At 44.5% G+C, this 24,042-nt stretch overlaps 1 protein-coding gene and 1 non-coding gene across 4 annotated transcripts in view; both read right to left on the bottom strand.

Annotated features, from left to right (window-relative positions):
- NPSR1 (neuropeptide S receptor 1) overlaps positions 1–24,042 on the bottom strand; it is a 159,854-nt gene that overhangs the window by 11,039 nt on the left and 124,773 nt on the right. For all 3 annotated transcript variants that reach the window (XM_076006170.1, XM_076006167.1, XM_076006169.1), the window contains 2 exons: positions 18,941–19,142; positions 8,974–9,050 (listed from right to left, as the gene is read on the bottom strand). In XM_076006170.1, coding sequence (XP_075862285.1) covers positions 8,974–9,050; positions 18,941–19,142 — 279 coding nt within the window. The remainder of the gene's footprint in view (positions 1–8,973; positions 9,051–18,940; positions 19,143–24,042) is intronic.
- Positions 11,689–11,792, bottom strand: LOC142873162 (U6 spliceosomal RNA). Its single transcript, XR_012921210.1, has one exon. It is a non-coding gene; the product is annotated as a U6 spliceosomal RNA (small nuclear RNA).

Genomic DNA, 24,042 nt, shown 5'->3' on the forward strand with positions numbered 1-24,042 from the left:
TAACTAAAGCAGACATTGGTCCCTCATATGTAGTACTGTCTTACTAAAAAACTAAAACATGTGGCACTGGCTCAGTGAGCAGGCAGCGAGCGTGTGGCAAGGGAACTGAGGTTGGAAGCTGGGACGCACTGGAGATCCGACACACAAAAGTGTCCCACGTGATGCCTGGGGAGGCGGACTGTGCCTACTGAGCCTCGAGCCCAGGGGATGAGGTTGGTAAACTGCCTGTTAACAGCATGTACTGATCATTGCCACTTGTGTTAAGTAAGATATTGGGAAAAAGAAATGAACCTAGACAAGAGTCGGTTGGCTTACAAACAAAAGTGAAAGGGAGTTATAGAAAGTCCCCAAATTTGGCATCTTGCAGAGTTGCAAATGCCAGATACTTCCATTTCCCAACAGTGCTGCTGCATACTTTGCGTGTGGTCCAGTACAAAATGAAAACGCAGGCAGAGCATTAAACCAAACGTGGGCTCCTTCCAAGTGTGCAGGTCCCAGCCAATAAAGATGGCTCTGGTCCCCAAATTAAGCTATAACTTTGAGAGGTTTTAACCAGCAGAGACCCATTAAGATTCATCCGTGAGGTGCAGAGCACAGGGTGTGGATGTGGCCTCTTGCCTATTGTTTTAGACGGCCTCAAACTAGCTTCCAATAAATTCAGAGACAGAGACTGGGCAAGAAAGTAAAGAAACAAATCAGACCTGAGAATTATATTAAGAAACTCTTTTTGGATATGGTTGCTGGTACGTGAAACTAATTGGAAGCAAATAGACCAGAACCTACTAAGTTTTTGAGGAATTACACTGCCAGAATAAACCATGAAATTTATGTCTTTGTCAATATATAGATCTATCAGACTTTTAAAATTTCCCTTATCCTGTGGGCGGAAAATTATATCTAATTGAGGTTTAAACATTCACTTTTCTGATTATTAATGAGGTTGAAAATCTTATTTTGGGCCATTTCTGTTTCCAATTCTGTGAAATGCCTGTTTGGGCTTTGCTGATTTTTCAAACCGATTTGTCTTTTTAAAAAATATTTTTAATTGCTTTTTAGGAGTTTTTCATATGTCGTGGACACTAATCATTTTCCAGATATATGTGCTTCAAACAGCTTCTCCTATGACAGTGGAAAGCAGTCTTAACTAGTTCCATTTTGCTTCTGACCCCCTGCAGTAACATCCGTTAGGTTAAAAGCTTTTGCTCAGCTCTGCACCATAGGCTAGAAAAAAGATGACAATCATTCGTTTCCCAGAAACTAACCCCCAAGGGAGATAAGGAAAGCACACGTTCCAGTACCAATGCTATGTTAAAGATTTGTAGGAACATCCTGACCTGACCTTCATCCTCCAAAGTTAACTGACCAAGAGCAAAGATGTCTTACAACTTCCTCAGACCCTTGCTAATACACAGTCCTCAACTACCCCTTACAGCTCCCCATCCCCCTTCCCTTAAGATAAGAGCCTAAAGTTCATACCAACTTAAGATAGCTCTTTAGGACACTAATTCGCCATATTCTTGGTTTGCTGACTCTTCAAATAAAAAATCACTTTCCTTTCCCCAATGCCTTGCTTCTCAACTTATTGATTGTCCTGCAGCGATTGGTACCAGCTTAGACTCAGTTACACTCCCACTTAGTGGATTGACTTTTTAAATGTCAACAGAATGGGAACTACAATAAAATCTTATGCCCCCAGCTGACTGAATGGACCCCCTCCTGGTCAAGGGGACTCCAGAAATACCCTAAAGCTGAGTTGCTGGCCATGAAAAGGGAGGTCAGACATGCCTTGTCATGCCCCTTTCCCTTCTCAGAGATATCCTTTGTAACTCATTAACAGACATAAAGTTGTACAAGACAAAGCTTAGGCCCAGCATGGTGGCTCACGCCTGTAATCCTAGCACTTTGAGAGGTAGAGGTGGGAGGATTGCTTGAGCTCAGGAGTTCCAGACCAGCCTGAGCAAGAGCAAGACCCTATCTCTACCAAAAAAATACAAAGAAATTAGCTGGACAACTAAAAAAATATATACAGAAAAAATTAACCAGGCATGGTGGCGCATGCCTGTAGTCCCAGCTACTTGGCAGGCTGAGGCAGAGGGATTGCTTGAGCCCAGGAGTTTGAGGTTGCTGTGAGCAAGGCTGACGCCACAGCACTCTAGCCAGGGCAAAAGAGCAAGACTCTTTATCAAAAAAAAAAATGACAAAGCTTAAACCATACCTGCAGGCCATCAATTTACTCAACAGATCACTTGAATTTTGGTAAATGTCTGGTGGCTTGTCTGTGATTAATAGATATCCTTATCTTAAGTTAAAATATTTCAAGCCTTTAGACAAAGCTTCATTTCTTTAACTAATTGCAAATCAAAGAATCTTTAAACCCACCTATAACCTAGAAGCCACTTTGAGATGTACCGTTTTTTCAGGCCAAACCACTGTATGCCCTCCATGTATTGACTTAGGGTCTTGCATGTAATTCCTGCCTCTGTGAATGTATAAAACCAAACTGTAACCCAGCTCCTGCAGGCACAAATCCTCAGGACTTCTGGAGGCCGTGTGCTCCGGGCTGGTCATAAATATTTGGCTCAGAATAAACCTCTTTAGATTATTTTTACAGACTTTGGGTGCTTTTCCTTTGACAAGACTCAAATATATCTATATTCAACTTAATATCTCTTATATTTTGTTTAAGAAATAATCCTTCCTTTCAGAATCTATGAAGAACTCAAACAAATCAGCAAAAGAGAAACAAAAAAACCCCGTCAAAAAGTGGGCAGAAATTCTTCAAAACAAGATAGACAAATGGCCAGAAAACATATTTAAAAATGATCAACATCATGAATCATCAGGGAAATGCAAATTAAAACCACAATGAGATATAACCTTACCCCTGTCACAATGACCATTATTAAAAATGACAGATGTTGGCATGGATGCAGAGAAAAAGGAATGCTTATACACTCTTGGTGGGACTGCAACCCCTACAGAAAACAGTGTGGAGATCCTCAGAGAGTTAAAAGTAGATCTATCATTAGATCTAGCAATCCCATTACTGGGTATCTACCCAAAGGAAAAGAAATCATTTTTATCAAAAAGACACCTGCACTCAAATGGTTATCACAGCACAATTCAACATTGCAAAGATATGGAATCAACCTAAATGCCCATCAATTCATGAATGAATAAAGAAAATATGGTATCTACATACCATACTACTCAGCCATAAAAAGGAATGAAATAATGTCTTTTGTAGCAACTTGGATGGAATTGGAGACCATTATCCTACATGAAGTATTGCAGAAATGGAAAAACAAACACCACATGTTCTCACTAATAAGTGGGAGATAACAGATGGGTGCACTCACAGCCACAAAAGACACAGGAAACCAGGAAGGGGAGAGGATGGAAATGGAGGTGTGGGATAAAAACTTACCTATCAGGTACAATGAACAGTTTCCTGGTGATGGACACACTGAAAACCCTGACTTCAGCATTATACAGTATATCCATGTAACAGAAACATTCGTACCCCCCTTAATATGTTGGGGAAAAATCCCAAAAGAAATAATCCTTCTTTACCCCAATATCATAAAAATATCATCCTATATTTTTTAAATGAATTGACAAAGTCTTATTTTCCACATTTAAGTCTCTAAATCCCCTGGAAATGGCTTTTGCCTATGGATTGAGGTAAAGATCCAGTTTTATTTCTTCCCCTGTCTTCTGATATCTATCAAGTTCTCACGTAACTGTAGGTCAGTTTGGGACCTGTTTTCTTTTCTATTTGTCTATTGTATTGTGCCAATACCACACTCTCTTAATCACAATGGCTTTATAATAATAAAGCTCATATTTGGTGCAGCAAATTCCTCTACCTTTTCTTCTTCATCAGGAATGTCTTTGTTATTCTTGGCTCTTGAATTTTCCATGTATATTTTTAAATCAGCTGGTCAAAGTCAATAAAATGTTTCAATTCAATTTTGGCTGGAACTTTATTAACTTGAAGATCAGCTGGGGAAGGGTCAACCCTGTCGTTATGACATTGAATCTTCTTGTTCACGAACATGCTATAATCTTTTATATTTGTATCTTTATGTCTTTCTTGCACGTCTTTTTAAAAATGTAGTTATTGGTAGAGAAACCATTCTGTCCACTGTTACTGATAATGAAGTTGGTACTGAGAGCAATTAATGTGCTTCTCTTACATTCATTAAGCTAGAAAGTGAATAGGACCCAACCAAGTTCCTAATCCACAGCATCTTTCTCCGTCCCATTCTGCCTCATTTAATTTGAACCATGCGATTTGGACATATCATGGATCACATCTGCCAAGCATAATGGCTGGACACAGTTATATCTAGATATGTTGCGCTTTGCATATTCCATGGATACGCTCCCCAATCTCCCGTCCCCTTGGGCATGAACAACATGCCCATTTATGAAAGATAACATATGAGATTGGAAACCTCATTTCCTCTACCTCTCGCCCTGCACGCTTGTTTGTGGGGAAGTCTTTAAATCATTTTTGAAACGGTCCTTTGTCTTTCTGTCAGCCTTTGAGTGGGAGAAAACAGACAGATTTGTCAGCAAGAAGAGTGGTTCTTACACCAAGAATGGCTTGAATTTTTCAGCCAGTGTTTACAAAGTGAGCTTCTGTGCACACTAATCACGGCTAATGTCCCCTTGTTGACGAGCAATAACCCTGGCCTGCCGACACAGCTGGAGATCCTACTTACCTGCCAACTCCAGCGCGGCTTGGCTGTAGTGACAGATGGGAAATCAAGGGAGCTCCATTCATGAATAAGAAATAAAGAGTATATGAACTTTTGAGAATACCAGCTGCCCTCATTCCAGAAGGTCACTGAGGGTAATAAAAGATACAGACAACTACAAAATAAGTGTAATGGGGATATAAAACTGTATTAAACAATAAACACAGACTGTAGCCATTCCCACCTTTGGGGAGGCGTAATGACATTCTGTCTATCAGTGGGAAACAAATCTCTAAGTGGCTTTGTGCCATTTCAGAGACTGGCGGTTGGGGCAGCCCAAGAGTGCAGGGACATGGGGGACTCCGGAGAGAGACAGGAGCTCAGTAACAGTGAGGAGAAGCCTGCTGGGAAACGGTGGTGGGTAGCTGGCAAGTGTGGAAACCTGTCACCAAACCTCCAGTGGCATCTGCTCTTATGCGCTCGCAGGAGTGGTGAACTCAAGGAAAATGGGGTGGGCTTGGGGGCTCACTGGGCTGGGAGTGGAAGGAATAGAGAGCTGTAGGAAGCGAGCTAGGAAGGGCGAGAGCTCAGAGGGGCAGAGAGGAGCATGCCAGCCTCCTGGAACTGGTAGAATTCACAGGACAGGAGTTTAAACCAATCTGATTTGAGTCTGAATGTATAGGATGATCTCACCTGCCTCAACAAAATTGGGCCCTCAGACGCAGTGGCTCACGCCTGTAATCCTAGCACTCTGGGAGGCTGAGGCTGGAGGATGCTTGAGGCCAGGAGCTCTAGACCAGCCTGAGCAAGAGTGAGACCCCTGTCTCTACTAAAAATAGAAAGAAATTAGCTGGACAACTAAAAATATATAGACAAAATTAGCCGGGCATGGTGGTACATGCTTGGAGTCCCAGCTACTCAGGAGGCTGAGACAGAAGGATTGCTGGAGCCCAGGAGTTTGAGGCTGCTGTGAGCTAGGCTGATGCCATGGCACTCTAGCCCGGGCAACAGAGTGAGCCTCTGTCTCAAAAAAAAAAAAAAAAAAAGAAAAGAAAACATTGGGCCCTGACTACCAGTCATGACTCAGCTTTTAGGTATTAAATATATCAAAACAAAAACTTCAGGAGATGAGACTGGAATAGCTCTCTGAAGACAGAAGGACACTGGAGGGAGTGCCATGGAGGGAAAGTCACACTAAAGACCCTGTGTTTGAGTTTTTAATAATTTTTTTTTAAATTTTGAGCTCTTCTTTCAGTTATTTACCACCTCTTTTTCTAAATGTTCTTCCTTCTGATAGGAAGTGCCCTGCACCTGGTTAGTCCACCAACAGCTTCCCCAAGCCAAAGCCCCCAACCAGGGTCCACCTGGAGCCTTGCATTTTTGTCCACTATAAAGCCTTCCCACTCCTCTGTCAAAAGGCAAGTGATGTAGCTGACTCTCTTGTGACAGAGAGTAACAAGCTCTGAATAAGCAGCCTTCGTCTGTTCTTGCTCTGTTGGTCTTTTCTTTCTGCAGTCTTTCTCTCCCGCCTTTCCACCTGTTATGAACCAAATGTTTGTGTCTCCCCAGCATTCATTTTTTGAAGCCCAAGGCCCTAATGTGATGATATTTGGAGTTGAGACCTTCGGGGTGTAATTAGGGTTAGATGAGGTCATAGGGTGGAGTCTTCATGATGTGACTAGTGGCCTTATAAAAAGAAACATCAGAGAGCTTGGGCTGTCCCTTCCTGCCATGTGAGAACACAGAGAGACGCCATCTGTCTGCAAGCCAGGAAGAAAGCCTCACCAGGAAATGGACTGGCTGCCACCTTGGTTTTGGACTTCTCGGCCTTCAGAACTGTTTCTGTTTTTTAAGCCACCCAGTCTATAGTAGTTTGTTATGGTAGCCCAAGCAGACTAGGACACTGCCTATCCCCTCTGCTCCCCTCCAACCAAAGCTCTGGACCTTCCTAAACCCTCTGGTCCCACCACACTTGGCCTGTCCACCATCAAACTCAGCTCATGCCCTCTGTTAAGTGACTTCCCACATAATCAGTTTATACTAGTATATAAGGTACATTACTCACTCCGGGCAACAAATGTACTCCTCCTGGGCTCTCCTAGGGATAATATCTACATGAAAAAGGACTGGCTCATTGATGTGACTTTCAGGTGTCATGGGCAGCCCAGCAAGGAGAGAACTGAAGGCAGGCAGAGCATCTGTGACAACTCTTGTATCAGCCTCTGGTGCTTCCATTGCCTGTGGCACCTAGTCTCATACCTGTGTATCAGAATATATCTCATCTTGGCGATTACCCATTCACTGAGCATGCTAGTTTTAAACTTGTAGAAGTTTAGGATTCATAGTGTCAATAAATACATATATTATCAGTCCCAGCATGGGGCCTTATAGGGTCTAAGCATGAAGTTTACACAGAGACGTGCATCAAAAATGTACTTCTTTGTAGGGGTTGAGTTGACGATTTAAAAAAGTAATATCTCATATATATACAGCTAGAATAATATTGGCTGTTTATCAGGCTAAGGGGCCACTGGGCTATTGTTTCATGTTATACAATTTATGTAATTACAGAAAATGTTAATATATGGTTAAATGGGGGAAAAAAATAAAAACGAAGTAAAATTTTATCACTCAGAGATAATCACTATAACATTTAGTATTTGACCTTCCTGATATTTTCCATCTCTCTGTCTAGCTAGCTATCATCTACCTACACATGCACATATATTCTACTATATGTTGTATATGCACATATTTAGAAAAGTGATACCATATTTTCTTTTTCTTAACCTAATACAGTGTAGACATTGTTCTATAAGTATAAATATACTCAACAATTTTTACAGCAGCTGTCATATTTAATTGCATGGCTATATAATTATACTCAGTCCCTCATTGTAGGGCATTCAGATCTTTTTCAATTTTTCCTCATTATAAACAATGACTTATATTTTCTTTCCTTTCTCTTTCTCTCCCCCTCTCTTACTCCTGACATACAGGAGAACACAGAATTGAACTGAATTCAGTTGGAGACACCAAGACATACACATCTCTACTCATTCTCCTGGGGAATTAGACACAGACCATCAGTGGCCAATAATACTTGAGAATCCTTTTGGCTTCGAGAGGCAGAAAACAAGCTCAGTTTTGGTCCAATAAAGGTATTAGCTCAAAGTGTGAAAAGATGAGGACTTAGAGAGGATCCTGTCTATCCTCTTATTTTAATCTTCTGGAGCCCAGAGAGGTTACATGGCTATGCAAGGCAGCACAGCTTGTAGTGGTACATCTGGAACAGAAAGCAGCTCTTCTTATTCCAGACACGTGTGTTATAGCTTGTTGTCCTCATGTGAGTGCAAGTGGGTGGGCGTATGTACATGTTTGTGCACCCAAGTATGTGTGTGTATTTGCTGTTTGTTTGGAATGCTCAGGGAAGTGGAAGCAAAAGAGCAATTTCTAGGTCAAAAAAAGAAAGAGAATGGGTGTTTGGAGGTGTGTGTATTTGTGTATATTTTGGTGTATGTGAACATTTGTTGCGTGTGTGTGTGTGTGTGTGTGTGTGTGTGTTCATATGCAAGGGGAATGGGAGGGCATGGACTTTGAGCAGAGCCAGTCTCCTGCAGAGCTATCATGTTATAATAAACAGAAAGTTAGGTGCCCTTTCCTCTCCTTTCCCACACTTTGGTTTTCTGTATTTTCTCCAGGTTGACCCCACTCTATTTTCACTACTTTCATCTCCAGTAGTGTTTGCCTGGGTAGTAGGGCGGCACTACAGGTCTCAGAGCCTGTTCTATAGGTTTACTGGAAGGAATCTGTAGGCAGTTGCAGGCTCAGTCTGGTTTGAGCTGGTGTGTTGGGGCAGCAGGGAAAGTAGGGACTGTGCCTTGCCTGGCTTAGAGTCCAGGATCATTCTATGGACAGATGGCAGATTGACCCATCTGTAAGTTCAAGCCAGATAGGAAAGTCTATCCTCGTGTTTGCTGTATGTGTGATATCCTCCTCAAACAGTCTCCCTGCTCAGATCCCAGCTCAAAGTCTGCTTCAAGACACTCTCTGCTGACTCTCCCAAAGTCCCCCCTTCCTTCTTAGGGAGGTCATGTAGGGAAGAGAGAGCCTGCCTGGGATAGATGTTAGTGGGTCTGGTCTGCAGACTGGGTCTTGATAGAATCCTGGGCTCATACATGCAGGAAGCCCAGCTCACATTTGCTAGAGGAAAATCCCTGCTGGAGCAAAATTCGCCGCAAGTTTGCAATGCACATCAGAGACTTACCTGAGCAGTTGGAAATCACTGTCTCATGGGCTTTGCTCTTAATCCAAATAGTTCGGATCACAATACCATAGATGACGCTGCGGAAAAGACCAAAGGGAATATTAAAATAGCCGGTGGATCCCTACTGTGAGGATAGAGAGAACCATTCCCACTTGCCTGAGTGTGAGGGGTGGAGAGAGGGATCCCTTAACCACACCTGCCCCATACTTGTGGACTGTAGAATTATAGCCAATAAAAACTGAAAAGCACCCTAAAAATTAGCTGGATGGAGCAAGTCCTGTCTTAAGCGAAAAGGTTAGAACCTGGTGATGTTAAGCAACTTCCTCAATGTAACCCAGATGGTTGGCGGTAGAGCCACGATTAGAATCCAAACACAGTCTTTGTGGTCAGAAAGACCTAGATCTGCTCTACCACTTGGCCTGCTGTGTGACCTTGACTTTGGACAGTTTCTAAGGTGGCATCTGCTGATCCCTGCCTCTGGTTTTCGAGCCTGTGTGTGATTCTCTCCCCTTGACTGTGGGCAGAGCCGGTAACTTGCTTCTAATCAATGCAATATGGCAAAGGTGATGGTGTAAGATACTGGGCTATAAGGACAATGGATGCCTTCCAGCTTCTGTTTACTGCTTGTTTGCTAACCGCACGGCATTATGAGTACATTATGGGATGCAGAGGAAAAAGACAAAGAATGCAGAAACCGGAGTCTCTCAGCTAGGACCCGGAACAGGTTAGAGCCTATCAGGGGCAGGATGAAGTAAGAATCACTGTGGGGGCGGATGCACGACCAGTGTGTAAACAACCGAGTTATAAAAAGGGGACTAACACACAAAGGAGGGTCCCTGCCTGGAGAAGAGGCCACTGTGCTGGCACTCTGGGGACTCGGACCCTAGCTCGAGCTAGACAATAAAACTCCTTTTGATAATTATAGCCTTGGTGACTCTGTCTCTCTGTCCTGCAGCCTTGCAAATCTTGAATATAACAATGGGACATGTGTGATTACGTAGAATGTACAGCCTGTCTTGCTAGAGTCGCTCTTCATTGCTGGCTTTGAAGAAGCAAGCTGCCACCAATCCAAATCCTACAGCCACAAGGAAATTAATTCTGCCAAGAATCAGAGGGAGACTGGAAAGGATTCTTTCCCAGTCCAGCCTCTGATGACACCTTAGCCCTGGGTAACACCTCAAGGCTGCCTTGCCCAAGCAGAGGACCCAGTGAAGCCATGTGTGGACCCTCGACCTACAGAATCTGTGAGATAATAAGTGCGTATTGTTTTAAGTCACTAGGTTCATGATAATTTGTTATGTAGCAATAGGTAACTAATACACTGAGCTTTAGCTGAAATTCTGTCCAATGGAGTTAACAATACAAAACCTCTCAAAGTTTTTGAGTATCAGATGTGACAATAGTTAAAGTGCTAAGTTCAGTGCTTGAAAAATTAGTGGAGACTTAAAAAAATGTTATATCCTTTCCCCTCTTTTTTGCTCATTTTCCACAGTATATCACATCAATTCTTGCATGATATAATCTGTGCCTAACAAAGTGTTAATGACCCAAAAGCATCAGCAAATTTTGTACCCTATGTCCTCTTTGATAAATGTAAAAATTTATACTCTTCTTTAACATCACTTGACATTTTGAATATAAGCACCTTGAATAAAAGCTTTTGGGACAAATCAGTGCTTTATTTTAAAACTGCACAACTTTCCCTCTTGAGAATCATTAGTTAAAAAAAAAAAATCAGAGCTCCAGTTTGTAGTAGCTGACAAAGCACTAACTGCTTTTAATGATCTTTAGAATATAACTTAATTAATGACAGTGTTAAGGCTCTGCTTCTCACTGTTTTTTCCCATTCTTGCTCAGCGAACCCCTCTGAGCGCTCCAGGAAAGCTCGGGGCCTTTTTGGAGCATTTCCATTCTTTCTCATATAACTACCCAGGGACTTTTTTGAAATGTGTATGCCTGCAGTAAAGAAAAAATGAGAAAAAAGTTATTGGTGAGTTCAACCCTAAGTTGAATATTTTCTAGAACATGGAAAATTCTTTCCCAGATAAATGAAATACTATACAAGGTAAGGTTGTATCCACCAGGAAATGTTAACAGTGTATGATGACAATTGCAACCTCAGTATTTGATTGATCAATAATTGAAATATTTATTGACCATCCACCACATACACAATTGAAAAGTTAAGAAAGGTCTTTTGTTTTAGAGATTTGGGCCCAAGTCACACCCTCTTTTTTTTCTTCACTTTCAGATGAGTGAAAATCCAGTCCCAGGTCTTCTGTTAGCTTGCCAAACACCTAATAATCCGGGTGCCCCTAGTGTTTATTGCCCAACCCAGGCTACTTCTTAGAGTGTAGCAGTCATGCACCAGAGAGACTCCAGCATTACGATTTGTCTCCTCCTTTCTTCTTTCCTTCATCTAATTAATCAGCAAGTTCTGTGGGTTGTCCCTTCAAAATGATTCCATAATCTGTAACTTCTTCTCCATCCAAGGCTCTTCAGCATGAGTTCAGACCCTTGCAATCTTTCTTTTTTCAGTTTGATGACTCCTTTAGTTGTGGTGAAATATACATGAAATTTGCCATATTAATCATTTTTAAGTGTATAGCTCTGTAACATCAAGTGCGTCTACATTGTTAGGCAACCTTCACCACCCTCTGTTTCCAGAACTTTTCCATCTTCCCCAGCCGAGAGACTCCGTCCCCATTAAACACACAAAGTTTGGAATGTTTAATGAATTTGCATATCATCCTTGTGCAAGGGCCATGCTAATCTCTGCATCATTCCCATTTTAGTCAATATGCTGCCAATACAAGCACCTCTTATAGCCTCTTGCCTAATTATTGTCATAGTCTTCTAACACTCCCAGCCTGCCACCATGTCCAGTGCATGGGCTCTAGGATAGAGCACCATTCCCTGGCTTAACCACTGCCCCCACCCCTAGCAGGCCCCGTTGCCCATAAGATGCTATCCAGTCTCTTCAGTAGGGCATCCAAACTCCCACAGTCTTCCTCTCCTTCACCATCACCATTCTGCCTCCCTGAACCCACTGCCTCTCCACACACCTTTCCCCTGTGTGGTCAGCCACCAGGAGCAGGCCGGCCAAAGCAACCCTGACTCCACACTAGACTTCGGGTGAATGTGAGCTCCAGGGCTTTTCTCTGTACCTGCTCTGCTCTCCCTGTCTGGCATGCATTTTGGTCCATTTTTAGTCCATTTAGGCCTAACACCACTTTGCTACGAAAACTTCTTGAGCTGCCCTGTTGCTCCTCAGTGACCAGCTCCCCCTTATTGGGGCCTCCATGCTGGGAGAACCCTCCTGGCACTGGGTCTTGTCTATGGCGGTCATGTCTCAAGGATCACGTGAACCCAGAGTAGCCCATTCTCATAAACAGAGCTAAGGAGAATCATCCTCACTTTCTTGGGTGCAGCTTCCTCCATGTCTTTGTTCTATTTTCACTCTTTCAACAGGTCTGGCTTTTCTTGAAGCTTCTTAGAAATCTGCAAACCGAAGTCATGCTCAGATTGAGAAGGGTACCCCTCCCTTGTAACTGGCCAGTTTATTTCCTGACTTCATGGAAAACGATCCAAACACAGACCTGTTTTCCTTCACTTCCTTCATGGAGGTGGCTCACGGCAATGGGAGAATGTGGAGCCCTAGGAACCAGAGCAAGGCCTACAGGACTGTCCAGGAGAATGCTAGAAGCTGCGTCCTGAGTCTCATTTCTGGATCATGTGGGAGAAATCCAGGAAACTGAACAAATGGTTTGCTCCCCCCGTAAGACGCAATGGGGAGAGAGCCACTCAGAACATAAATGCCCCTTTCATAACCGGCTCAGGGCTCAGCACAGGCTTGGGGACTTGAAGGACATCCACCACAGTCTTGGAGCTGTAGACCTCAGAGCCAGTGAGGGCCTAAGCTCCCATCCCTGCAGGCTGGATTTCCCGACCCCCACCGGGCCTGAGTGTGACGTGCAGCTGTGCTCTGGAGATCGCACCAGAGGCTGCACACCCTGTGCTCAGCCCAGTGGCCAAGCTTGGGGAGAAGTGGAGGGACCTGGACCTTTACTTGACAATGCCCCCTTTTTTTCTTCTCCTAGCAGGGGCCTTAAACATAGTCCCTGGCCTAAAGTGTCTCACCCCTTCATTAATTAATTAATTTCATAATATTTATTGAAGCTTTAACTTTGTCCCAGGAACTGAGTGAACCATTATGAATGCTATGATAGATCAAACACGCAAGGTCCCAGCCCTTTGGCAGCTCACATTTTATTTAGGGAGATACAATAATAAAATTAGGATGCAAGTAACATGTGAGTGCAAAGGACAAAGTGCTATAAAGACACAGTACAAGTGGTACAAGGGTATATAATAGGGGCCAGGACTTGTTCTGGAAGTCAGGAAGCCTTTCCAGAGGAGGTGAAATTTCAGCCGAGTTCTGAAGGGTAAATAGGTTTTCTAAATGCAGAGGTAGGTGATCATTCAGGCAGAGGGAACAGCATGTGCAAAGCCTCTAGAGCAGGAGGGAATGTGGCACATTTGAAGGACGCAGAGCAGACCAGCATGGCTGAAGCCTGGAGAGCAAGGCAGCCTCCGTGGTCTAAGATGAGTTCACAGAGGAGTGAGGCAGGAACCAGATCACCCCTGGCCTTGTGGGCTGGGCTAGAGAATTTGCACTTGATCCTGGAACAGTGAAAACTCACTGATGGGCTCTAAGCAGGAAGGAAAAATGATTGACCCACTTTTTTTTGTTGTTCAAGGATCAGGCATTGTTCAACATTTATAATTTCTTTTCATTTGTGTATAAAAAAGAAAAATTACACATGTATATGCTGGTGTATAAAGTGAACAGTCCTGGAAGGGCATTCAGGAACATTTTACGGTGCTATTTCTCAGCACTGGGACAAGGGGAGGAGTGGAAGGAAGATTTTAAATTTTCGTTTCATAGACTTTTGCATGCTTAGCAATTCTCCAAGAAAATGCTGGCTCTGGTTGTGGCATGGCGTAGGGATTTAAACAGGGTAGTTATGGACTCTAAAGCCCTCAGTAGCTCAAATGAATTCACTGATGTCTGGAACCAGCAAGTGTGAATGGTGGGTATCAGTCAAGATGTTTTTGGTAGCAAGTTACAGAAAACTCCCAGCCCAAATTGGTTTAAGCTATTTGAATATTTCTTATCTCCCATAATTGCAACTTCAAAAGTAGGGCGAGGCCAAGGCTAAACTTTAAATAGCTGGGCTTCTTTCAATCCCTCCTTTTCTTTTCAGAGTAGGTGTCTTCCTAACTCAGGCTCCAGCACTTCCAGGCAAACCAATGTCCAGAAGGAGAGAAGACATTCTTTTTCGAGGATAGAGAAACTTTTTCCAAGATCTCTTCCTAAGACACTCCTTCATATCTTACTGGTCAGAACAGGATCACACGGCCACTCTTGAGCTACTCCCATGCCACAGAGAGGGGCTGCCTTGAGTGTTTAAGAGAGGAAGTGGAATGCATGCTGGAAATTCAACCACAAATTTCTATCATAACTTAGCAATGCAGTGAGAAAGGTTTTTTCAAAAGACATACCTTTTGCCACCTCTCAGGTAACAATATATAGGATGTCACTTCCTTTCCTGATGTGATGAGTTGCCTCAGGTTCTTGTCATCCTCCACGGCGTTGGACCTCATGCCCATGGACAGAGCTGGCCAGGTCCCTGTGGCCCTTAGACCCGCCCTGGCTGCACACCCCATCCCCAGGGCTGCATGCATCCGGCCTGGGGCTCTCCTACAGTGTGATCTCCATCTCCCAAGCAAAATAAATGGATTTTCCTCGCATATCACAAATCAGTGCTCCATGACTAATGTGCTTTTTTCCCACTCATTCTTTTGCAATTGTCGGCCATGGATCTTTTCTGCCTCTACCTTTATGTTACAGAGATAAAAATGATAGGAGGATGAGAAATCAATTAAGTAGCAAGAAAATAAGCACAGCTAAAGCAAAGTAATTACACCAAGGCTAATAACCTGCTCAGCAACAGTTAGACAGTTACATCAACTGAATTTTGAAACAACAGGAGTTGTTTTGCCCCAGAAAGACAATGTGTTGCCTTTGCTGTCAGTCACTGTGGTTTCGAGCCCTGGGAGCCTGAGTTAGTTGATGGTGGAACAGCTACATATTTATTCATGCACAGCCTTCACGAGAGCTAGCCACAGACGGTACGACTCCTTCCTCTCTCCTTCCTTCCCTCCCTGCCTTTCTTCCTGCCCCCTCCTTTCCTTTCTCTCTTTCCTCTCGCATATATTTAGGGAGGAGCTATCATATGCCAAAAATTGATCTAGACACTATATAGCCAGGCATTTATATATCAGGGGCATGTGTGCATGTGTGTTTGTGTGTGTGTGTGTGAGAGAGAGAGAGACGGAGAGAGAGAGAGAGAGGGACACGACTTATCTGTTGTGTGACTGGTGCAGTTTGTCAGCCAGGCCTGCCTTGTTCACTCAGGCTAACATTTACCAGGTGTCTGTTGAGTGCTGGATTGGCACTTGGAGTCCCCGCACTCATGAGATACAGCCATGCAAGCAGGCGATTACACTATTACGAAGTCTTAATGACATGGACAAAGCGATGTTAGTGGTTAGGGAGTGAAGCCCTGAGGTGCCACTTGGCCCAGGCTTAGCAAGGACAGCTCCACTGTGGAGCTGTATTAGAAGCTGTATTACAGCTCCAGCTGTATTAGAAACGAGACACAAAGGATGTGAACCCATTTGCCAGACGCAAGGCAGGGGGAGCCTGGCAGAGTGTTCAGGCAGGAGGAATGATGTGCCCAGGGCACAGGGGCGAGAGGAGCGCAGGTGTTCTGGAAACAACGAATGGCTTGCTACCTGGCTGAGGCTATCAGTGCAAGCAGCGGGTGACAGTGGCTCCCCTTGGAGTAGCCAGGGAGTTTTTGAAAAAGACAAGCTTCTTGTCTTAGCAGATATTAATGCATGCAAAGCTGCGACAAGTAAAACAACGTAGTATTCATGGTAGAAAAGCCATTAATCTGGTTATTTGTGCTTTTTCTCATTTTCTTAATTATGTCAATTGCTAGTGAGTGAAAACAAAATAAAACCGTCTTCAATAGGTAATTTAGGGAATGGCAAATTAGGGAAATACTTGCAACATATAAAAAAAGAAAAGGCTATTGTTGAAAGAATATCTCTGAAGATACAGTATAGAGAAAATAAAAACATTCAAACAAGAAAAATGGGTAAAAAAGTAAAATTATTTAAAAAACAATAATAAATATACAAAATGTCTTTAACTTCATTTATACAGCACGCATGAGAAGCAATGAGGCTCCGTGCACAAAGTGAACATCTTCTTTGAGCTTTGTTTCTTTGTCTACCTGAGCTTGGCATGAAGAGTTTAACCTAACTCCAAAGGGGCATATGCCATAGAATCAGCCCAGGGGGCCAGAGTATGAGAAAAAGGAAGGAAGGAAGGAAGGAAGGAAGGAAGGAAGGAAGGAAGGAAGGAAGGAAGGAAGGAAGGAAGGAAGGAAGGAAGGAAAAGAGCTAAACCTTAGCTCTGAGGGAGATGACATTATAGCAATGCAGGCGGGAAGTAGTTGAAAAACAAGTTCCTCACAAAATTCCCCCAGGGCCTGGCCTTGGTTTGAGAAGGAGCTGCAGCAGGAGGTGGGGGATGCTGTGCTCCCCAGAGAAGTTCTTTCTTCGTTAGCAGGAGCAGCGCTCCCGCCCATGGAAGAGAGAAGGGAAAGGCCCAGCTGCCTCTAGCATGAGGGAGGTCCCAGTGGAGTTTCCAGTGGAGTTTCTGGTTCCGCCAAGGCCAGAGGCAAGGAACAAGGAGCAGGGCTTGCAAGGCCCTGAGTTCGACAGGAGCTGAGCGAAATCTGCCGTTGAAATCATTTCCTTTCATCAGCAAACACATGAAGTTTTGCCTTTTCAAGGACACTAAAAAAACACGCACATGTTAGCCCGCAGGCGAATTTCCAAGAAGTCCTGGTGGAAGCAGCTGCCTGAATGCATGGGGCGTTTCCGACTCAGGCCATCCTGAACCTCTGCTCTGTGGAGCGGGGCTTTGCCTGGAGCCCATGTCCTGAGCTGATGATGGGAAGTGAATCAGGAGTCACTGACGCCAGGACAGGTGCTGCCACTGAGATTGTCGCCTCCCATTGCCTGTGATGGCCGGAGCTGCTTCCTTTCTGATGCATCTCTCCCTCCTCCTCTGACATGTCCCCTCCCTACGCTGCTGTGACTTACCTTTGATCGGCTGTCTAAATAACTTTCTTCTCCCTCAAGCTTCCTCCCAAGCTTCACTCGGTGGACAGGAGGGCAGTAAGTTGAAATAAAATGTAGGTGTTAATTCGTCCACCCGGCAGAGATGACTGGCTGCCGTCTGGCTATTGGGGTCACTCTGTTCCTGCCTAGCTCACCCCTGATGGGGAGGAAGTCACGTAGCTTCTTTGAGCCCTAAGGCTACTCTTGTGAAAAATTCAGAGGTTGGACCACATAATGGACAACATTTCTCCCAGCTTTAGTATTTTATGAGACTACAGATGAGTAATGAGCAGAAAAGGTGACTCCTGTAATGTCAGACAGCACTTGAAAAACACTCAACCACCTTAATCATCAGAGAAATGCTTATTAAAACAAAGAGATACTTTTTTTTTTAAACTCTCAGGTTGGGAAAGATTTAATAAAGAAATGATAATACCTTCCGTTGGATCAGGGGAGGAAGAAAGAGCCCTTGTGTGGTGTTAGCTAGAATTTACCTTTTCTAGAGGGCAGGTTGTGAATATGCATCAAAATTCTTAAAACGAGCCTCATCTTTGTTCTAGCAATTCCATCAGAATAAGTTATGAGGAAATAATCAGAGAGAGATTCACGTGCAATGTTAAGTACGAGGATTTTTTTATCGCAGAACTTATTTATATAATAAAAAACCAACAGCTGAACTTCCTTCGCCCCTGACATGTGCCACACCATGGCAGGCTGGAGAGCACTCAAAACATGCAGATAAGCGTGGCCCAGGGACACAGTCAACCTGCCAGGTCTCTCCCCACAGTCGCCCACCCCATGCACACATGCAGAGCCCCTGTCCCAGAGGGTGGCCCTGCCACATGGCCAAGTGAAACCTGCCTTGCCCAGGTGGCTGTGCTCAACTCTGCTGAAAGACCAGCTGTGGCTCACCACCGGCTACAGGACCAAGGGGACATCCTGTGGCTTGGCTGCCAAGGCCCTTCATAGGTGAGCCTCCCCCCAGCCACCGGAAGGAGCCTGTCGCCAGCTTCTGTCCCACTGACACTGCTGACCTGTCCACTCACTGCCCCCACACTCACTCCAACCTCTGGCCATCACAGAGCCTGCTTCCTCCTCACCTTTCCTTATCCTACCTGAATCCTTCCCTTCTCCCATGGTGGCTTCCAGGAGGTGATCCTTGCCATTACCTGATTCTACCATACACACAGTCTAGCGTATTAGTGAGTACTGAGTTTTCTGATGAGTTTGTTTCAAGTATGTCTATCTCTTCATTAATAAGATCTCTGAAACTGTTATTTTGCCTTGCATTTGAAAGGCTGCATGGTATAGGAGAAAGAAGAAGTATGAAATCAGACCAACCTGGATTTCAGTCCTAAGTGATATGGGGTAATTTACTAAACCTCTCCAAGCTTGCGCTTCATCATTCATAAAATGGGGGAAACAGCAATTATTTCACAGGCCTGTACTGAGGCTAACAGGATAATTATTAGCTACTTAGCACATCGCTGCCCCTATAGCACATACTCAGTACGTTCGAGTTCTCTCCTCCTTATTCTATTTCGAAGGAGTTGGGCTGAGCTCATGGTAGCTTTAGCTAAAATCTTGTGGCCTGGCGAGTTCCCCCAAGGGCACTAGGAACCATGAGTGACCTCATGGGCTGAGAGCAGCCACTGGCTAAGCAGGAAAGCCGCCATGGGCATGGGTCTGGCCTGTGGCCTCTTACCTGATGATTGTCAGAGGGATGAAGTACACCAGGAAGGCCACGATGGTCATGTACGGGATCCAGTAGGAGTCATCAGGCCACAGGGCCCAGCACTGCACTTCGCCATTGGAGAGAGTCCTTTTCCCAAATATGACCAGAGTGGGAATGGAGAACAGGAAAGCCAGGATCCAGGCAATCATGATGAGCACTTTGGCTTGCTTTTCTGCTCAAAGAAAAGAAAGGGATGCCTGGGTATGTGGAAACATCTTTTGGGAGCACAGTGGAGTCTAGTGTAGAGAATGACCACAGTGGGAAAGCCACCTGGGACCTCTCAGAGCCTTCCGGAGCCTTCACGGTTCCTCATGTATAAAGAGGGATGATGGTACCTGCATATGGGATGGATGTAACATAGAGGGATGATATAAAGACGATAAAAAGAAGCTTGAACAGAAGCTAGCACACCGTCTGGCATAAAGTTGGGCTGCCCAATTTCTATTCCACTTCCACTTCCCTGATTTGCCCACCCGACTTGAGATGCTGATGCATTCATTCCTACAGTGTTAGGGAGCTCAGTTGGCACCATGTGCATTTGATACGTTTCTGTGCAAATGCTGAGTTGTGTCCACCAACACGTGGTCTGCCTCTCTGGTTACAAGGCAGGGATACGGCATTGGGTCCATCTGGCATCCTTCCATTGTACTCAGCACTGCGGACCACGGGGACAGTCTTGGAGAGCTATCTGTCACGTGGGAGGGAGACGTCTTTTCTTTGTAGGAACATGGGTGGAATTGTGGGGCAGAGAAAGAACGCTGAACTTGGTTCTGGAGAGTAGGGCTTATTTCGGCCAAGTCCTGAAGCCTTGTGGCTATGACTCTACACGCTGGATTTGGGCTCTTTCAGTCGTAACTTTCTGACCTAGGCTAAACCACCTAGTCTCAGCCTCAGCTTTTCCACTTTAAAATGGGCTCAAAAAGACCTACTCTGGCCGCCTCAGCAGGTCATGGGGCTGGGCCTGAGAGAGAAAATTAACGTATGTGAAAGTGCTTTTAACAAAAACACCAGCCGTTACGAAGTGATGCTTTCTGTTAAGCTGTTGCTGGAGTTCTTTATCATCATCCCTTGCCTCGCCATGCCATCCGCACTGATCTGGTGCTGGGAGCCTCCTACTTGCAGAGACAGGAAAGCACCCGGGCTCCCCAACTGTCCAGTTGGAAAGTAGATGTGGGTCTTTGGGTGGGGCTGGAATGTCGAGTCAGGTGATTTCCTAGAATGGTGTGTAGGCTCTGGTCAAGGAGCTATAAGAACCAAGAAAAATTCTAGAAGAAACTAGGGATACTATCACAATTTTGAATCCTTGAGAGGATATCTAGGGTTCTCCTCTTGCTGAGTTATACACACTGGAAAGAGACATCAGACTCATTCAGAAAAAAGTTGTTGCCGGCCCACTGAACAAGCAGAAATCTTGGGATAGAATTATAACAGCAGGTGGACTAGATCTTCTCCTTGTCCCTTTACACATGTCAGTCATCCAGTGGGGGTGGTGGTTCTCCTGCTCTGGTCTGAAAACTCAGGCCAGCCTCTTGATGTCAGTGATAACTCATCGGTGATTTAAAAGTCCCACAGTCACTTTAAGTGATAAGCATTGCACCAGTTTAGTAACTAACATAAAAATTGGTAAAAGGCTAGATACCAATCAAAACTCAAAAGTACCAAGATGATTTCAAATTAAATCTTTTCTCCCCAGGTGGGCCTGTTTCAGGTAAGAACCTGGAGTCTGGGAAGGGGGACCAGCGTTCCTGCTCTCTATTCTCACCTGGTGTCTCTACCCTGTCCCCAGGTTGCTGACCACTTTGGGGCCTCTCTGGAGCTGGGGTGCAGGGAACAAGGAGGAGACAGGGGACAGGAGAGTTCTTCCTTCACTGATACTGTCATAAGACAGCTTTGTGCTCTCTGTGCCTGGCTGCTGTCTAAAGCTGATTCTTGGTCTTCTGAAGAACTTTTCTGGGTTCTTTGGAAACTCTCCTGTGGGGTCTCTGGATTGTCACTTGCTTGACTTGGGCAGTGCCCTTCCATTCCTTTCTAGTCACCTCCAGCCTCTTTCTTCTGAGGCTTATCTGGCAGAAATATCTAGGGCAGAATCTTTTTGTAACACAGCCCATGCGAACTTCTCAATGCAGGTTCTACATCAGCCCCCTGGGCTAGGGCTGCAGGGCATCAGCCAGCCTGTCTTTAGCTTTGCCAGGTGTGAGCTAGTCATGGGTCCACAGTGCCCCCAAATGCAGGGACCACGTCAAGCTCCATGAGTCATCTTCTGAAACCCCTCTTGCCAGACTTAAGGAGAGAAAGAATCTGAGAGATCTTGTGGTTGGATGGTTTGTCTATGTAGACATCAAAGTCACCCAGGGTGAGAACAGCATGACGGGTAAGAGAGAGGTTGAGAATAGTGCCAATATCATTGCTGGATGTGGGCTGTGTCCATCGGTACACAGACACAGGGGAGGCCTGGGAGAAGGTAGTCTAGACTGACAGCACCAAAGGAACAGAATGGACATGCATATACGACAATGGAGGGGACATGGTCCAGACATGGTCCAGAAAGGTAGGAAAATGCCTCCACCATCACCAGGCAATGAAGTACCCAAGGAGGAGGGCTGAGGAGCACCATCATGAGAGATTTTAGGGACATTGGGCACCTCAAGAGGCAGGAGGTGGAGGGAACCTCCTGTGAAGAGGTTGGTGGCCTAGAAGAGTTGGTTCCTGAAGGAATAGAAAAAAAATGCGAAGTGGAGAGGAACAGTGAGAGTTTGGATCAGGAAAGAAGCAGGATGGGATTACAAGAGCAGGAAATGTGGCCAGAGGGATTTTCTTCTTGATGGCAGGGTTGTGAACCCCAATGTGTTTCTGTGGACCTTGGCAATATTAGTAATTGCCTTTGTGTTGTCTTTCATGGGCTAGAATTCGAATGTCATCCCCTTCTTTAGGTCCTAAAGCCTAGACTTTTAAAGGCAACTTGTGACTCCTGGCCCCCATCCAGGTTCTACTCAATGGGTTAGCAGTGCCTTCACTTTTAAGAGGGATGGACATGGAAGCAATTGGATTAAAAGAATATAAAATTATGCTTTAGAATTAACTCTACCAAGATACCTAAAAATGTTTCCTCCAAGTCCCAGCAGGGTACAAGCTTGGAGCTGTTTTTTTCAGACTGGTTCTGGGATGTCTAGAGAAAGCCTCACTGTCTTGGGCTCTTACGTGGCCGCCATAGCAAGAAGACTCCTGGCCTTCCAGCCAGCTGGCCTGTTGCCATGTGGAATGACCAACTGCCCAGGGCTGAAGGATCTGGGATGGGAGAGACGAAATGCAGGTATGAGTGCTAATTGGGCTGTCTCCTGTGTCTCTCACCCACAGAGAGTCAGATTCCTTCTCCCATCTGTTCTTGTCCAATTCTGTACCTGTCTACCTCAGCCTTCCTCCATTCCATGCACCATATAATCTTTAAAAAAAAAATCATGTAAGTTACCCATGATGGTTACAGATATATTAGCAAATAAAAATAAGCAAAAAGAAGAAAAGAATCCATAATAGCATCACTCTGAAGCAGCCAGTGTAAATGTTGATAATGCATTCGTATATAATATATACATTGCACATTCAAAAACGAGATCGTAATATATATGCTGCCTTGTAACCTCCTATTTTTCTTTGAAAAAAAATGTTAAGAAATCTGCATCTGTACAAGTGGCATCGAGACTTCTTTCAGGTAGTAAGATCCATTCCTCAAATATAATTGTATCTCGAGCCCAGAAACATGCAGAAAGCTTGGGGAGCACAGTGGAAGCTGGGTGACAGCCAGCATCCACCAGACCCTCCCTGGAACAGTCCAACAGATGAGCCCCCTGGGGGCGAGTGTGTGAAGTGCAATCTGAAAAGCACCGATAACATTTTTTTCCCAGTTACACTAAACTCCAACTTTATCAGTAGTAGCATCTGACACTATGTCTTTCTCTTCTTATTGACATTTTCCTAATTATTCTCATATTTATTTTTCCTAAAGAGCCTTAAAATTGTCAGCTTCTCTGGAGTTGTTGCCTAAGGCAACTACCACTTTAGGGAAAAGCAGTAAAAAATCAACTTTGGCTTTCCCTTTTCCTCCTCTCCCCTTGGTTAGCTGCCATTGCCGCATGCCTGTCTAGCTAATGTGACTCCCTTGGGCCTCTTCCTGCTCCAAGACTCTCCACAGCGAGCCCAGCCATTCTGGGGGAAATCTCTTTCTCACACCTTCTCTCGGTGAGTGGCATAAACCCCTAACCCCGCCCCTTACAGATGCTCTTAAATTGCAATGAGCTGAGCATGAAATGACTCCAGCTTAGGTCATGCTCCGTATTCATCTGTTGCCCTCACCCTGTAAACCGTGAGGATCTTTTCAGTCTCTACAAGGCCGTGTAGCTTTCCCAGGGGCTAAACTGTAAATTGACACTTGGCTTGTGTGTTTAATCTGCTCGCTTGAGTGCTGGGAATTTTTTGAAGTTTCTGGTATGTGGATGGCTCCTTTCCTTGGCTCCCGTTCTAGCTACAGGTCTCCCTTGTTTTTACGTTTCTTCTGTGACATTAGTTGGGACTGGACAGAAGACGGAGGATGGCTAATGTCCGTTTCCAAACTTTCATCTTTCCCAGAAGCTATTGAAGATGATTATTTTCTAAGTGCCCTCCATTGAGCCTCTGTTAATTTTGTAGTGGGGAATAATTTGTTTTACATCTTTTTCAAAGAGAACTATAATATTCATTGCTGCCCTTCCTGTGATTTAGGGCACTGTTCATAATATTACAGAATGTCTTCCAATATTGGTTGTATTTTCCGTGAACAGTTGAATTTTTTTGCCTAATCAATGTGGTAACACATGTAACTGACCACGTTCCCCACTTAATTAAGGGTCCTAAGCCTCCACCTCTAGTAAGTATCCTGGGACTCCCATCATGCAATTTTTAGACTTATTTTCCCTTCACTTTGATTTCTTCACCTTAAAATGCTCTGGCACATGTGTGTTTTTCTCCACCACATTCGATCCTTTCTGGAGCCTGCCTGGCATAAACAAATAGATGGATGAATAAGTGTGCCCCACCTTTGC

This window comes from Microcebus murinus, chromosome 9 (genome assembly GCF_040939455.1).
Source record: "Microcebus murinus isolate Inina chromosome 9, M.murinus_Inina_mat1.0, whole genome shotgun sequence".
In the NCBI taxonomy this organism is placed as follows: domain Eukaryota; kingdom Metazoa; phylum Chordata; class Mammalia; order Primates; family Cheirogaleidae; genus Microcebus; species Microcebus murinus.